This window comes from Salmo salar, chromosome 16, assembly GCF_965601325.2.
Source record: "Salmo salar chromosome 16, fSalSal1, whole genome shotgun sequence".
Taxonomy (NCBI): Eukaryota; Metazoa; Chordata; class Actinopteri; order Salmoniformes; family Salmonidae; genus Salmo; species Salmo salar.
Window position 1 is genome coordinate 47,457,501 of NC_138306.1, and position 16,276 is coordinate 47,473,776.

At 45.3% G+C, this 16,276-nt stretch overlaps 1 protein-coding gene across 5 annotated transcripts in view; it reads right to left on the minus strand.

The window, feature by feature from the left end:
* Positions 1-16,276, minus strand: part of LOC106574055 (rab GTPase-activating protein 1-like) — a 158,001-nt gene that overhangs the window by 48,871 nt on the left and 92,854 nt on the right. For 3 of the 5 annotated variants that reach the window (XM_014149587.3, XM_014149586.3, XM_014149589.2), the window contains 4 exons: positions 15,969-16,082; positions 11,547-11,621; positions 9,079-9,204; positions 2,066-2,209 (listed from right to left, as the gene is read on the minus strand). In XM_014149587.3, the coding sequence (XP_014005062.1) occupies positions 2,066-2,209; positions 9,079-9,204; positions 11,547-11,621; positions 15,969-16,082 (459 nt within the window). The other 2 variants (XM_045697322.2, XM_014149591.3) reach the window with 1 other exon arrangement.

Below are 16,276 nucleotides of genomic sequence, written 5' to 3' on the forward strand. Positions count from 1 at the left end.
GCTACGGTCACAAGACGCAGGCCTCCTTACTGTCCCTAGAATTTTTAAGCAAACAGCTGGAGGCAGGGCTTTCTCCTTTAAAGGTCTCAACCTTTAAGTCTTTATTGAAGACTCATCTCTTCAGTAAGTCCTATGATTGAGTGTAGTCTGGCCCAGGAGTGTGAAGGTGAACGGAAAGGCTCTGGAGCAACGAACCGCCCTTGCCGTCTCTGCCTGGCTGGCTCCCCTCTCTCCACTGGGATTCTCTGCCTCTAACCCTATTACAGGGGCTGAGTCATTGGCTTACTGGTGCTCTGCCATGCCGTCCCTAGGAGGGGTGCATCACTGTGGGTTGAGTGGGTTGAGTCACTGACGTGATCTTCCTGTCTGGGTTGGCGCCCCCCCTTGGGTTGTGCCGTGGCGGAGATCTTTGTGGGCTATACTCGGCCTTGTCTCAGGATGGTAAGTTGGTGGTTGAAGATATCCCTCTAGTGGTGTGGGGGCTGTGCTTTGGAAAAGTGGGTGGGGTTATATCCTGCCTGTTTGGCCCGGTCCGGGGGTATTGTCGGATGGGGCCACAGTGTCTCCTGACCCCTCCTGTCTCAGCCTCCAGTATTTATGCTGCAGTAGTTTATGTGTCGGGGGGCTAGGGTCAGTCTGTTATATCTGGAGTATTTCTCCTGTCTTATCCGGTGTCCTGTGTGAATTTAAGCTCTCTCTCTCGCGCTCTCTCTGTGTCCCTCTCTCTCTCTGTGTCCCTCTCTCTCTCTGTGTGTCCCTCTCTCTGTGTGTCCCTCTCTCTGTGTGTCCCTCTCTCTGTGTGTCCCTCTCTCTGTGTGTCCCTCTCTCTGTGTGTCCCTCTCTCTGTGTGTCCCTCTCTCTGTGTGTCCCTCTCTCTGTGTGTCCCTCTCTCTGTGTGTCCCTCTCTCTGTGTGTCCCTCTCTCTGTGTCTCCCTTTCTCTCTCGTAGAGATACAAGGGGGAGAGAGAGACAGAGAGAGAAAGAGACAGAAAGAAGGGGGACAGGAGGTGTGGAGAAAAGAAAAGGACCACAGAAGCACAACAGATCAAAGGGGAAGGGAGAGGTAAAGCAATTACATAGCAAAAAGAGAGAAAAAAATGAGAACAGAATTCCAAAAAACGAATCAAAATGAGGCATGGGTAAAGTCAAGAACAATAAGTAAGTGACCTCTCCCGTGAAAAAAAGTGAAAAAGGAATGGAGAGGGAGAAAGACACAGAGAAAAAAAAGGGAGGCACGGAGGAGAGGAGCAGATTCTCATCACGCGGCTCATTGGCTGAGAAACGCATACGAAACTTTGAATTGTTCCGACCGGGGGCCGAGAGAGGGAGGGAGAGAGAATCACACAGAGAGAAGGAGCGAGAATGGCCACAGTGCTGAGTCACAAATGGCACCCTATTCCCTTAATAGTGCACTGATTTTGACCAAGGTCCAAAGGGTTAAACTTTTTTTTGTTATACCCGCGAGCCATTTAAAACCTCCCACAAGACCCACCAGTTGAGAATCAGTGTCATAGACTTCCAGTCACTGTGCTAACGCTAGTTAACAATTTCCTTCATACTGCACACAGAGACATAAACATGGTATCCACCAGTTCATCTGACTCCGGGGAAGTAGATCAAGTCCCAAAGTATTCCTTTAAGTTTAGTGTACCAAAAGCAGGTTGGTAATGTTCTGTGTTGGGGTAAGGAATAGGACTAAGGTTAGGACCAGTGTTGGGGAAAGGAATAGGACTAAGGTTAGGACCAGTGTTGGGGAAAGGAATAGGACTAAGGTTAGGACCAGTGTTGGGGAAAGGAATAGGACTAAGGTTAGGACCAGTGTTGGGGAAAGGAATAGAACTAAGGTTAGGACCAGTGTTGGGGTAAGGAATAGGACTAAGGTTAGGACCAGTGTTGGGGAAAGGAATAGGACTAAGGTTAGGACCAGTGTTGGGGAAAGGAATAGGACTAAGGTTAGGACCAGTGTTGGGGTAAGGAATAGGGCTAAGGTTAGGAACAGTGTTGGGATCAGGAGTAGTGTTAAAATGAGTCTTAACAATAGTGTTGGGGCTTCTTAACTTCTTACCTCACACAACAGCAGGTCAGTGATGTGGAAGACCATGCAGAGGGGAAACTTGGCTGTGAAGAGCGTGAGGAACCACTGAGAGGCGTACATGTGAGCTTCCAGATTGAGGTCCTGGAAGTGGGACCAGAGTTCTGGGAGTTGTTCCTGGAGAAAGGAAATAAGAGGAGATGAAACCACTCAGTAGGAAGAAAGGGACGTTCATTTCACAGTATATACAGTGCATTCGGAAAGTATTCAGACCCCTTGACTTTTTCCACATTTTGTTACGTTACAGCATTACTCTAAAATGCATTAAATTGTTTTTTCCTCCTGATCAATCTACACACAATACCCCATAATGACAAAACAAAAACTGGATTTTAGAAATGTTTTCTAATTTATTTAAAAAATGAACTTAAATATCACATTTACATAAGTATTCAGACCTTTTACTCAGTACTTTGTTGAAGCACCTTCGGCAGTGATTACAGCCTCAAGTCTTCTTGGGTATGGGGCTTAGCACACCTGTATCTGGGGAGTTTGTCCCATTCTTCTCTGCTGATCCTCTCAAGCTCTGTCAGGTTGGATGGGGAGCGTCGCTGCACAGCTATTTTCAGGTCTCTCCAGATATGTTTGATCGGGTTCAAGCCCGGGCTCTGGCTGGGACACTCAAGGACATTCAGAGTCTTGTCCCGAAGCCACTCCTGATTTGTCCTGGCTGTGTGCTTAGGGTTGTTGTCCTGTTGGAAGGTGAACTCTTTCCCCAGTCTGAGGTCTTGAGCTGGTTTTCATCAAAGATATCTCTTTACTTTGCTCTGTTCATCTTTTCAAATCAAATCGTATTAGTCACATGCGCCGAGTACAACAGGTGTAGACCTTACAGTGAAATGCTTAGTTACGAGCCCCTAACCAACAATGCAGTTTCAAAAAAATACAGATAAGAATAAGAGATGAAAGTAACAAGTAATTAAAGAGCAGCAGTAAAAAATAATATATACAGTGGGGCACCGGTTGGCTGAGGTAGTATGTACATGTAGGTAGAGTTAATTAAAGTGACGATGCAATGATGAAAAGAGAGAGTGCCAGTGGTGTGGAGAGGGGCAAAGCAAATAGACTGGGTAGCCATTTGACTAGATGTTCAGGAGTCTTATGGCTTGGGGGTAGAAGTTGGGGAGAAGCCTCTTGGACCTAGACTTGGCGGTCCGGTACCGCTTGCCGTGTGGTAGCAGAGAGACCAGTCTATGACTAGGGTGGCTGGAGTCTGACAATTTTTAGGACCTTCCTCTGACACCGCCTGGTATAGAGGTCCTAGATGGCAGGAAGCTTGGCCCCAGTGAAGTACTGGGCCGTTCGCAATACCCTCTGTAGTGCCTTGCGATCGGAGGCCGAGCAGTTGCCATACCAGGCAGTGATGCAACCAGTCAGGATGCTCTTGATGGTGCAGCTGTAGAACCTTTTGAGGATCTGAGGACGCATGCCAAATCTTTTCAGTCTCTTGAAGGGGAATAGGTTTTGTCGTGCCCGCTTCACAACGGTCATGATGTGCTTGGACACATGTTGATCACGTTGAGGGAGAGGTTGTTGTCCTTGCACCACACGGCCAGATCTCTGACCTCCTCCCTATAGGCTGGCTCGTTGTTGTTGGTGATCAGGCCTACCACTGTTGTCATCGGAAAATGTAATGATGGTGTTGGAGTCGTGCCCGGCCGTGCAGTCATGAGTGAACAGGGAGTACAGGAGGGGGCTGAGCACGCACCCCTGAGGGGCCCCTGTGTTGAGGATCAGCATGGCAGATGTTTTATTACCTACCCTTACCACCTGGGGGCGGCCTGTTAGGAAGTCCAGGATCCAGTTGCAGAGGGAGGTGTTTAGTCCCAGGGCCCTTAGCTTATTGATGAGCTTTGAGGGCACTATGGTGTTGAATGCTGAGCTGTAGACAATGAATAGCATTCTCACATAGGTGTTCCTTTCGTCCAGGTGAGAAAGGGCAGTGTGGAGTGCAATAGAGACTGCATCATCTGTGGATCTGTTGGGGCGGTATGCAAATTGGAGTCGGTCTAGGGTTTCTGGGATGATGGTGTTGATGTGAGCCATGACCAGCCTTTCAAAGCACTTCATGGCTACAGACGTGAGTGCTACGTGTTGGTAGTAATTTAGGCAGGTTACCCTAGTGTTCTTGGGCACAGGCACTATGGTGGTCTGCTTAAAACATGTTGGTATTACAGACTCGGACAGGGAGAGGTTGAAAATGTCAGTGAAGGGACTTGCCAGTTGGTCAGCGCATGCTCGCAGTACACGTCCTGGTAATCCATCTGGTCCTGCGGCCTTGTGAATGTTGACCTGTTTAAAGGTCCTACTCACATCGGCTGCGGAGAGGGTGATCACACAGTCTTCCAGTACAGCTGGTGCTCTCATGCATGTTTCAGTGATATTTGCCTCGAAGCGAGCATAGAAGTAGTTTAGCTCATCCGGTAGCTTGCGTCACTGGGCAGCTCTCAGCTGTGCTTCCCTTTGTACTTTGTAATGGTTTGCAGGCCCTGCCACATCCGACGAGCTTCTGAGCCGGTGTAGTACGACTCGATCTTAGTCCTGTATTGACGCTTGCCTGTTTGATGGTTCGTCGAAGGGCATAGCGGGATTTCTTATAAGCTTCTGGGTTACGTTGGCTACGTTGGCTACGGAGAGCGTGATCACACAGTCGTTCGGAACAGCTGATGCTCTCATGCGTACCTCAGTGTTGCTTGCCTCGAAGCGAGCTAGCTCGTCTGTAAGGCTTGTGTCACTGTGCAGCTCGCGGCTGTGCTTCCCTTTGTAGTCTGTAATAGTTTGCGAGCCCTGCCACATCCGACGAGTGTTGGAGCCGGTGTAGTACGATTTAATCTTAGCCCTGTATTGACGCTTTGCCTGTTTGATGGTTCGTCGCAGGGCATAGCGGGATTTCTTGTAAGCTTCCGGGTTAGAGTCCCGCACCTTGAAAGCGGCAGCTCTACCCTTTAGCTCGGTGCGAATGTTGCCTGTAATCCATGGCTTCTGGTTGGGGTATTTACGTACCCCAACCTGTGGGGACGACGTCCTCAATGCACTTATTGATAAAGCCAGTGACTGATGTGGTGTATCCCTCAATGTCATCGGAAGAATCTCGGAACATGTTCCACTCTGTGCTAACAAAACAGTCCTGTAGCTTAGCATCTGCTTCATCTGACCACTTTTTTATTGATCTAGTCACTGGTGCTTCCTGCTTTAATTTTTGCTTCTAAGCAGTTATCACGAGGATGGAATTATGGTCAGATTTGCCAAATGGAGGGCGAGGGAGAGCTTTGTTTGCATCTCTGTGTGTGGAGTATAGGGGGTCCAGAGTTCTTTTCCCTCTGGGTTTACATTTAACATGCGGATAGAAATTTGGTAAAACTGATTTACGTTTCCCTGCATTAAAGGGGAACTCTACCTCAGGCAAGCAATAGCTTGATACTTCCTTAGATATCGTGTACCAGCTGTTGTTTACAAAAATACATAGACCGCCTCCCCTTGTCTTACCAGACGCCACTGTTCTACCCTGCTGGTACATCGTATAACCAGTAGGCTGCATGTTGATATTGTCATCGTTCTGACACGACTCAGTGGAGCATAAGATTATCGTTTTTTATGTCCCGTTGGTAGTTTATCTTCCCAATAACTCGTCCATTTTATTGTCAGAAGATTGTATGTTTGCTAGCAGAATTGAGGGAAGTGGGGGTTTATTCGATCACCTCTGACTTTCAGCAGGCAGGCCTTCCTTTCTCCGCCTCCTCTTCACGCAGATCACGGGGCTCGGGGCCTGTTCCCAAGGGAGCCATATATCCTCCGCCTCGGGCTCGTCAGAGTCGTGAAAGAAGAAAAAGGATTCTGTTAGTCCGTGGTGAGTAATCGCAGTCCTGATGTCCAGAAGTTATTTTCGGTCATAAGAAACGGTAGCGGCAACATTATGTACAAAATAAGTTTAAAAAAAAGTTACAAACAACGCAAATAAACGAACAAAAACAGAATCGGTTGGGGGCACTTAAAACGTCTGCCTTCTGCGCCGGTGCGATCTTACATAATATCCTCAATCCTGACTAGTCTCCCAGCCCCTGCTGTTGAAAAACATCCCCACAGTATGATGCTGCCACCACCATGCTTCACCATACGGATGGTGCCAGGTTTATTCCAGATGGGACACTTGTCATTCAGGCCAAAGAGTTCAATCTTGGTTACATCAGACCAGAGAATCTTGTTTCTCATGGTCAGATTCTTTAGGTGCCTTTTGGCAAACTCCAAGTGGGCTGTCATGTGCCTTTTACTGAGGAATGGCTTTCGCCTGGCCAACCTACCATAAAGGCTTGATTGGTGGAGCACTGCATGTCCTACCCAGACTATTTGCATTGCACCCCCCCCAGAAAGCTGCTGCTACTCTGTTATTATCTATGCATAGTCACTTTAATAACTCTAACTACATGTAATTATTACCTGAATTACCGCGACACCGGTGCCCCCGCACATTGACATTGACTCTGTACTGGTACCCCCTGAATATAGCCCCGCTATTGGCTTCTGGTTGGGGTATGTACTGTCACTCTGGGGACAGTACATGTTATATCTGGAGTATTTCTCCTGTCTTATCCGGTGTCCTGTGTGAATTTAAGTATGCTCTCTCTAATTCTCTCTTTCTCTCTCTTGGAGGACCTGAGCCCTAGGACCATGCCTCAGGACTACCTGACATGATGACTCCTTGCTGTCCCCAGTCCACCTGGCCATGCTGCTGCTCCAGTTTCAACTGTTCTGCCTGCGGCTATGGAACCCTGACCTGTTCACCGGACGTGCTACCTGTCCCAGACCTGCTGTTTTCAACTCTCTAGAGACAGCAGGAGCGGTAGAGATACTCTCAATGATCGGCTATGAAAAGCCAACTGACATTTACTTGAGGTGCTGACCTGTTGCACCCTCGACAACTGTGATTATTATTATTTGACCATGCTGGACATTTATGAACATTTGAACATCTTGGCCATGTTCTGTTATAATCTCCACCCGGCACAGCCAGAAGAGGACTGGCCACAGCCTGGTTCCTCTCTAGGTTTCTTCCTAGGTTTTAGCTTTTCTAGGGAGTTTTTCCTAGCCACCGTGCTTCTACACCTGCATTGCTTGCTGTTTGGGGTTTTAGGCTGGGTTTCTGTACAGCACTTTCAGATATCAGCTGATGTAAGAAGGGCTATATAAATACATTTGATTTGATTTTAATTTGATATTGTTATTTACTGCTGCTCTTTAATTATTTGTTCTCTTTTTTTGTTGTTGGTATTTTCTTAAAACTGCATTGTTGGTTAAGGGCTTGTAAGCAAGCATTTCACTGTAAGGCCTACCTACACCTGTTGTATTCGGTGCATGTGACAAATAAAATTTGATTCTGGAAAGTTATCCCACCTCCACAGTGAAACTCTAGAGCTCTGTCAGTGACCATCGGGTACTTGGCTACCTCCCGGACCAAGTCCCTTCTCCCCCGATTGCTCAGTTTGGCTGGGCGGCCAGCTCTAGGAAGAGTCTTGGTAGTTCTAAAATTCTTCCATTTAAGAATGGATGCCACAGTGTTCTTGGAGACCTTCAATGCTGCACATTTTTTGGGTACCCTCCACCAGATCTGTGCCTCGACACAATTCTGTCTCGGAGCTCTACGGACAGTTCCTTTGACTTCATGGCTTGGTTTATGCTCTGACATGCACTGTCAACTGTGGGACCATACAGACAAGTCAAATAATGTCCAACCAATTGAATTTCCCACAGGTGGACTCCAATCAAGTTGTAGAAACATCTCAAGCATGATCAATGGAAATAGGATGCACATGAGCTCAATGTCGAGTCTCATAGCAAATGGTCTGAATACTTTGTTTTTATTTAACTAGGCAAGTCAGTTAAGAACAAATTCTTATTTACAATGACAGCCTACCCCGGCCAAACCTGGACGATGCTGGGCCGAATGGGCGCCACCCTATGGGACTCCCAATCATGGCCGGATGTGATAGAGCCTGGATTCGAACCAGGGACTGTAGTGACGCCTCCTCCTGCACTGAGATGCAGTGCCTTTAGACCGCTGCGCCACTCGGTATCTGTTTTTTATTTTTAATACATTTGCTAAACTTTCAAAAAAACGGTTTTTACTTTGTCATTATGGGGTATTGTGTGTAGATTGCTGAGATTTATTTATTTTTGAATCCATTAATCCAAGGCTGTAACGTTACAAAATGTGGAAAAAGTTGAGGGGTCTGAATACTTTCCGAAGGCACTGTATATGCCAATACATTGATTGACAGACTAGTGTAAATCAGTCAACTCAGTCAGTAAATCAGTCATTCAGTCAGTAAATCAGTCATTCAGTAAATCAGTCATTCAGTCAGTAAATCAGTCATACAGTCAAGCAAGCGATCATCATCACAGCTTAGAAAGCGCCGTCAGAGAGGGAGTGAGAGAAGGAGAGAGCTGGAGAGAAAAGAGAAAGAGAAACTGACTTACTTCCACCTGTATGCCAACCCTTAGCGATTAATGCTAATATTCCTTAGCCTTGGGGAGCTAGCTTGTCAATACTAACCCAGTGTTGAAAAAAAGCCTACTTAGGGGAGGCTAAAATTGATTTCTGTACAAAATTAAACAACAATTTGGAGTGGATTTTGATTAATAACGAACCTAAGGCTGGCCCTTACAAAAATAGAGTCAGTCCGTGCTCTTAAAGATGGAATCCTTAATGGTCAAACTGCTACGTCCAGTTGCGCGATGCACTCCCAGCTCTCCCGACCTCGTCAACAAAACAAAAACAATCATGTCTGTGGGGTGGACAGTGGCGCCGTTTCCCCTTACTGCGGATTCCATCTTTAAGGTGCATAGAGCACGGGTAAGTGTCTGCAGATATACACGCTGATGATGTGCGCACATACACGCATGCAACACACACACACGATGACCATCATTATGTGACATTTTGTTAGGTTTGAAGTTTTTCCAGAGGGCTTCAGTGAAGCGGGAGGACTAACCTGGAGCAGTCGTTCCAGCTGGTAGAACTTGCAGTGCAGATCCTCAAAGTTGTTCTTGTAGAGTTCCCTCAGGCCGTACTCATACATGATCCTCCCCAGCACACAGAAGGCCTGCTCCTCAGGCATCTACAGCCACAGGACCAAACAGAACCAGTGGGAGGTTAGCGAGAGTGTACCAACAGAGGAACGAGAGAAGGAGAGCTCTGAGTTACGGGGAGGTCAAGCGGAAGTTGTTTAATTTTATCCTTTGACCTTTTGGAACACCAGTCACTTTAATAATGTTTAATGTGGCTGAATCTGAGCATTGAAATTCACTACTCGACCTAGGGACCTTACAGATAATTGTATGTGTGAGGTACAGAGAAGGGGTAGTATTATTAAACACCATTATTGCATACAGAGTGAGTCCATGCAACTTATTATCTGACGTGTTAAGGAAGTTATTTAGGCTTGCCAAAGCAAAGGGGTTGAGTACTTACTGTCTCAAAACATTTCAGCTTTCATTTATTTGTAAAAATGCCTACTAACATAATTCTACTTTGACATTATGGGGTATTGTGTATTGAACAGTGACACAAAATCTATATTTAATCCATTTTAAATTCAGGATGTAACATAAGAAAATGTGGAAAAAGTGTAAGGGTGTGAATACTTTCTGAAGGTACTGAGTGTACAAAACATTAGGGGCACCTTCCTTATATTGAGTTGCGGCCCCTTTTGCCCTCATAGAAGCCTCAATTCGTTGGGGCATGGACTGTGTCGAAAGCGTTTCACAGGGATGCTGGCACATGTTGACTCCAATGCACAGTTGTATCAAGTTGGTTGGAAGTCCTTTAGGTGGTGGACCATTCTTGATGCACACTGGAAACTGTTGAGAAACTGGCGCGCCTGGCAAGAAAGACCCGACGAATTGAGGCTGTTCTGAGGGCAAAAAGGGGGTGCAACTCAAAAGGAAGATGTTCCTAATGTTTGGTAAACTCAGTATATATAAAGATATATATACAGTTAAGATTTATATAATGTTGACATTTCAGCTCTTAATAGGCTTTTCTTAATAAACAATGCACTGCCGTAAACAGGAGTAGGATAAATGATTGGTGGAGTCTTGTTACTTGAAAGTATTGTTTTCTGTGGATTGAGAGGGAGGTTTTTTTAGACCCTCTGGGGAAGAGTTATGAGACGGTTGGAGCATAGGGAAAAGTGGGAGAGGGACTAAAAGAGAAAGAACGATGTGTGTGGAGGGAGGGAGAAACAAGGTGAGAATCTGGTGAGTGTGAAAGAAAACCAGAAGGTGGGAGTGTCAGTGTGAAAGAGAAAAGGTGTGAGTATGCCCCCCCCCCCTCCCTTAATACACAGTGTTTGTGTTATGAGTGAGACGGTGTGTGTGTGTGTGAGAGAGAGACACCCACCCACAAGCAGAGACAGAGTGGTGGGTATTTAATCAGGTAGACAGTGTGTCCTGGGCTGAATGGGCCATTAATATTCTGGACACCTCCCCAGCCTCCTGCATTCCGATGGACCTCTCTTCCACCCCGCGCCCCCCCTTTCTATCACTCTACTCCTCCTTTCATATCTCGTTCTCTCTCTTTCACACCTTGCTCACCTTTTCATCTCAGCTTCCTTCATTTCCAATTACCTCTTCTCTCACCATCCTCACTCCACTTCTCCCCCTCCACTTTGCCATCCAGCTCTTATCCCTCCCTCCCGCCATCCATCTCTTGTTCCTCTCTCCACTTCTCCCTCCATCCTCTCCATCCTCTCTCCAATTCTCCCTCCATCCTCTCCATCCTCTCTCCAATTCTCCCTCCATCCTCTCTCCAATTCTCCCTCCATCCTCTCCATCCTCTCTCCAATTCTCCCTCCATCCTTCCCCCTCCAATTCTCCCTCCATCCTTCCCCCTCCCTCCATCCTTCCCCCTCCCTGCATCCTTCCCCCTCCAATTCTCCATCCTTCCCCCTCCAATTCTCCCTCCTTCCCCCTCCAATTCTCCCTCCATCCCCCTCCAATTCTCCCTCCATCCCCCTCCAATTCTCCCTCCATCCTTCCCCCTCCCTGCATCCTTCCCCCTCCAATTCTCCCTCCATCCTTCCCCCTCCCTGCATCCTTCCCCCTCCAATTCTCCCTCCATCCTTCCCCCTCCCTGCATCCTTCCCCTCCTTCCAATCTCCTCTCAGACTTACTGTCCTGTTGTTCCCCCTTTGATCCTGCTGCACTCTCCACCCTTTGTTAAACCTCAACTTTCCTTCTCTCCATTGTTCTCACAATCAGTCCCAATACAACTGAATCTTAATACGTGCACTTTGCACTTATCCAAACTCTGCACTCCGCAATAGTTTTTCAGAGCCAATGTATTTTTATTATTTAATTCAATTGATAATCACAACAGTGCAGACTTCATTCTCAACCGCACTCTGTGGGTTCCATAGACGTTGTGTAGACATTGTATTGAGGTTTGAGCCCCACTTACGTGCAGTAGCAGCACTGCAGCCAGGAAGGACTGTCCCTGACAGTAACCAATCTCCTCATCATAGACTGAATAGGCCTGGAACACAAAGCAGAGAGCCAATAATGTCAGCCACCTCATACCATGAATAAGAGACTGTGTGTGTGTCATGCATGTAACATACTAAGTAAGTCCATTTTTTGTGTTTGTTAAAATGTGACACACCAAACAGTTCAAAACACACAGTGCAGTTCTTAAGGTGTATACATGTTGCGGAGGATAAGTCCTTCTCACAGTAGATACTAGGCTGTTCAGTTGTTATTTGTGGTTTAGAAGTTGCTCAACGTCCGCAGCTGTACAGTTTTAGATCCATTTTCAACGGTCTATTTTAAAAGCCTTTTAATTGCCTAAATCTAATTGTTTTTGTCACGTACACAGTTTCCAGCTGGTCTAAAAGGTGCACTGAAATGCTTTACAGTATATAGTACTATCAGCTCGCTCACATCGATAGTACATGTTGAGTTGTGAGAGGACCATTTGCACGGCTCATACAGCATAGAAAGCATATTTCCTTTGTTTCTTGCTGAAAGCCTTTCGGGACCATCTTTATCTGTGTGACTTTAATCTTGCAGGGCCAATCAAGATGGAAAGCTTTGTAAAGCCCTGTTTTCAAAGGGCAGATTTAACAACAGAGAGGGAGGGTGGAGAGAGGGGAAGAGAGAGAGATAGCTCCCTGGTTCGGTCTTCTTCAAAGCACAGTTGGCAAAACAGCCTCCTCGAAATCTACAGTTTGGGGAATCACCCTTTTGCAGGGAAAGATGAAAAGATATACAGTGCATTCGGAAAGTATTCAGACCGCTTGACTTGACATGTTTTTTTGTTTTTTTACGTTACAGCCTGATTCAAAAATAGATTAAAAATAAATATATCATCAATCTACCCACAATACCCCATAATGACAAAGCAAAACCAGAAATGTTTGCAAATGTATTACAAATAAAAAACTTAAATATCACATTTACATAAGTATTAAGACCTTTTACTCAGTACTTTATTGAAGCACCTTTGGTAGTGATTACAGCCTCAAGTCTTCTTGGGTTTGACACTTAGCACACCTGTATCTGGGGAGTTTCTCCCATTCTTTTCCGCAGATGTGTCAGGTTGGATGGGCAGCATCACTGCACAGCTATTTTCAGGTCTCTCCAGAGATGTTTGATCAGGTTCAAGTTCAGGCTCTGGCTGGGCCACTGAAGGACATTCAGAGACTTGTCCCGAAGCCACACCCGAGTTGTCTTGGTTGTGTCTTTAGGGTCGTTGTCCAGTTGGAAGGTGAACTTTTGCCCCAGTCTGAGGTCCTGAGCGCTCTGGAGCAGGTTTTCTGTTCATCTTTCCCTCGATCCTGACTAGACGCCCAGTCCCTGCTGCTGAAAACCATCCCCACAGCATGATGCTGCCACCACCATAGAGATAGTGCCAGGTTTCCTCCAGACGTGACAATTGGCATTCTGGCCAAAGAGTTCAATCTTGGTTTAATCAGACCAGTGAATCTTGTTTCTCATGGTCTGAGAGTCCTTTAGGTGCCTTTTGGCAAACTCCAAGAGGGCTGTCATGTGTCTTTTACTCAGGAGTGTCTTCCGTCTGGCCACTCTCCAATAAAGGTCTGATTGGTGGAGTGTTGCAGAGATGGTTGTCCTTCTGGAAGGTTCTCCAATCACCACAGAGGAACTCTGGAGCTCTTTCAGAGTGAACATCAGGTTCTTGGTCACCTCGCTGACCAAGGCCCTTCTCCCCTGATTGACCAGCTTGGCCAGGCGGCCAGCTCTAGGAAGAGTCTTGGTGGTTCCAAACTTCTTCCATTTAAGAATGATGGAGGCCACTGTGTTCTTGAGGACCTTCAATGCTGCAGACATTTTTTGGTACCCTTACCCAGATCTGTGCCTCGACACAATCCTGTCTCGGAGCTCTACGGCAATTCCTTCGACCTCATGACCAACTATGGGACCTTATATATGGACAGGTGTGTGCCTTTCCAAATCAAATGAATTTACCACAGGTGGACTCCAATCAAGTTGTAGAAACATCAAGGATGATCAATGGGGGGAACAGGATGGACCTGAGATCAATTTAGAGTCTCATAAGAAAAGGGTCTGAATACTTATGTAAATAAGGAATGACTGGTTTTTATTTTATTAAAACATTTGCCAACATTTCTAAAAACCTGTTTTCGCTTCGTCGTTATGGGGTATTCTGTGTAGATTGATACAGATTTCTATTTACTTAATCCATTTTAGAATAAGGCTGTAACGTAACAAAATGTGGAAAAAGTCAAGGGGTCTGAAAAACTTTCAGAATGCACTGTACACTTTACATCTCAAATGACATCCTACTCTGCATAATACCACAGATAAAACAATGACACAGATATTTCACTGGATGTATAAATGTGAAGAACCCGGTTGGCGTTGTCACTTACTACCAAATATGGTAGTGAGAGGAAGCCCACGATAACTAATTTGTTCCCATTGGAAAAGACAAGATGGGGTCCATCTTGGTTTAGTTACAAAATCTTTGATAATACTGTGCTACTTTTGACCAGAGCCTTGTGCCCTACTACTGCACATATTCAAACATCACTTGAACCTTCTGTCCCGAGGACCTACTTAACAATGTTATAAGCAGGACATAACTGATGACAATTAATGACATGAGTGGCTATGTGATGAATTATCTTATTAATTCACACCATCAGCGTATACAGGATTCTCATCAGCTGGCATCATGTAGTTTCTAGGGACTTGGTTCTGGGTGCAAAGATGAACCATCTTGATTGTTTATGACATAATTATTGGTGTTAAATGTTAACCTTAAAGTGGATTCAAATAAAATCCACAGTTGACTATAACATTACATACATATTATAAACAGTATATTATGTCAATGAGTCTTGATTGCTGTAACATTCTCCACAGCCCATTGCTTTTAAAACAGAAATGAAATCTGTTTTTCTATGCGTTTCCACCTGGAATACGGAGGGAAGTGTAATTGAGGAGCTATACTCCGCCAGGCTGCCTTGAGAGTAAGAGACGTTTGATGGAGTGTTGCCATTCAGCCCGCTCTGCCATGGTTAGATGGATGTACAGTGCTAGCTGGATGGGGGTCCGGGATAGATGACATTCCTATTTGTCAGCCAGGACAGATTAACTGTAGCTGGCTGTTGTGTGTAATGATTATCGTTTGGAGCACAACCAATCACGTGGTGGAGAATTTGACTTAATATTGTGGTCCTTTGTAGATCAGTTGGTAGAGCATAGCTGTTGTAATGTCAGGGTAGTGGGTTTGAATCCTGGCACCACCCATACACATCAAATGGATGCACGCATGACTTTGGATAAAAGCACCTGCTAAAAGTAAATATGATCTATATTATATTACCGTTTCCTCCTCTTCTGGGCCCGTATTCACAGAGTCTCAGAGTAGGAGTTCTGATCTGGGATCAGTTTCTGCCTTTTAGATTGTAATTATTATTAGGTACAGGGGGATGTTTCTCCGGATAATTTTTTTTAATGCTGGTCCTGACCCAATTCCTTCACAAGGACAATGCATGTCCTTTGAACTTACCTGGACAAACAGTATTGTAGGAATAGAATAGGAGCTAAAAGTACATGTCTCTTCAGGAACTAACCAACCCTATCAACAGGCAATCTACATGTATTTGCATACAAATGAAAGCCTGGTGCTAAACCGACATAGTTGGTAAGTTAAGACACTTTGTGTGTGTGTGTGTGTGTGTGTGTGTGTGTACGCCTTTCAATCCGTTGTTTCACCACAGCATCCTTCATCCTTCTTGTGTTCTCTGAATTACCAGATGAAAGAAAATGTAGCATCATTCTGGATTCATACCTTATCTATATTCTATTTGAGTTACATGTTTTAAAACTAAAAGCTTATGTGTTGGTTTTGAGCAAGATACAAAAGTTAGCTATTGTATCAGTGTGCATCCTAACATGTTACTATGTCAACTTGGTGTGTGGAGTATTGTGTGGTTTGTGTTAGCTTGTATGTTTCTGTTCAGAGTACTTTTCTGTGCATCTATGTCTTCAGTATGTATCGGGTCATCATACAAGGAAAGCTTTTAGCTGCTCCTGCAAGTCATCTAACAATAGTTTTAGTGATAGAGAAAGACAAATTCATTTGACAGCTACACTCCTCCCCGCATTACCTTGGACAATGAAGCTAAAACTATTTAACTTTGATCTATACTCAAGCCTTTTGGGGTTGAGATCAAACGTTTCATATGAGGCGACAGTACAGAATGTCACCTTTTATTTGAGGGTTTTTTCATACATACAAATTAAAAACATTTGATATCAAATCCAAAATGCTGGAGTATAGAGCCAAATTAAAAGTTTCAGAAACGTCGATCACCAGTGTGTCATCCATCCGTACCTTACAGATCTTGTAGAGGGAGTCCTGTCCGTCTCCGTCCGTGTCTTTGAAGTAGTCATGAGCGGGGAAGGTCCGGTGGATGTCTCTGGTGATCACTCCGTCCTGAGCCGAGTCCTGCAACACAAAACAAGGGCTGTGTAAGACATATGTGACTGTTTTACTCTATATACAAATGCAACTATAAATATGAAATGTGATTGTGTATGAACACACCACTATACTGTGTACATACAGGCACGTACGAACAAGATCATTTCCAACAGACTCTAAATAGCTATTCCAGTCTTTCAAAACCTACAAGCAACACG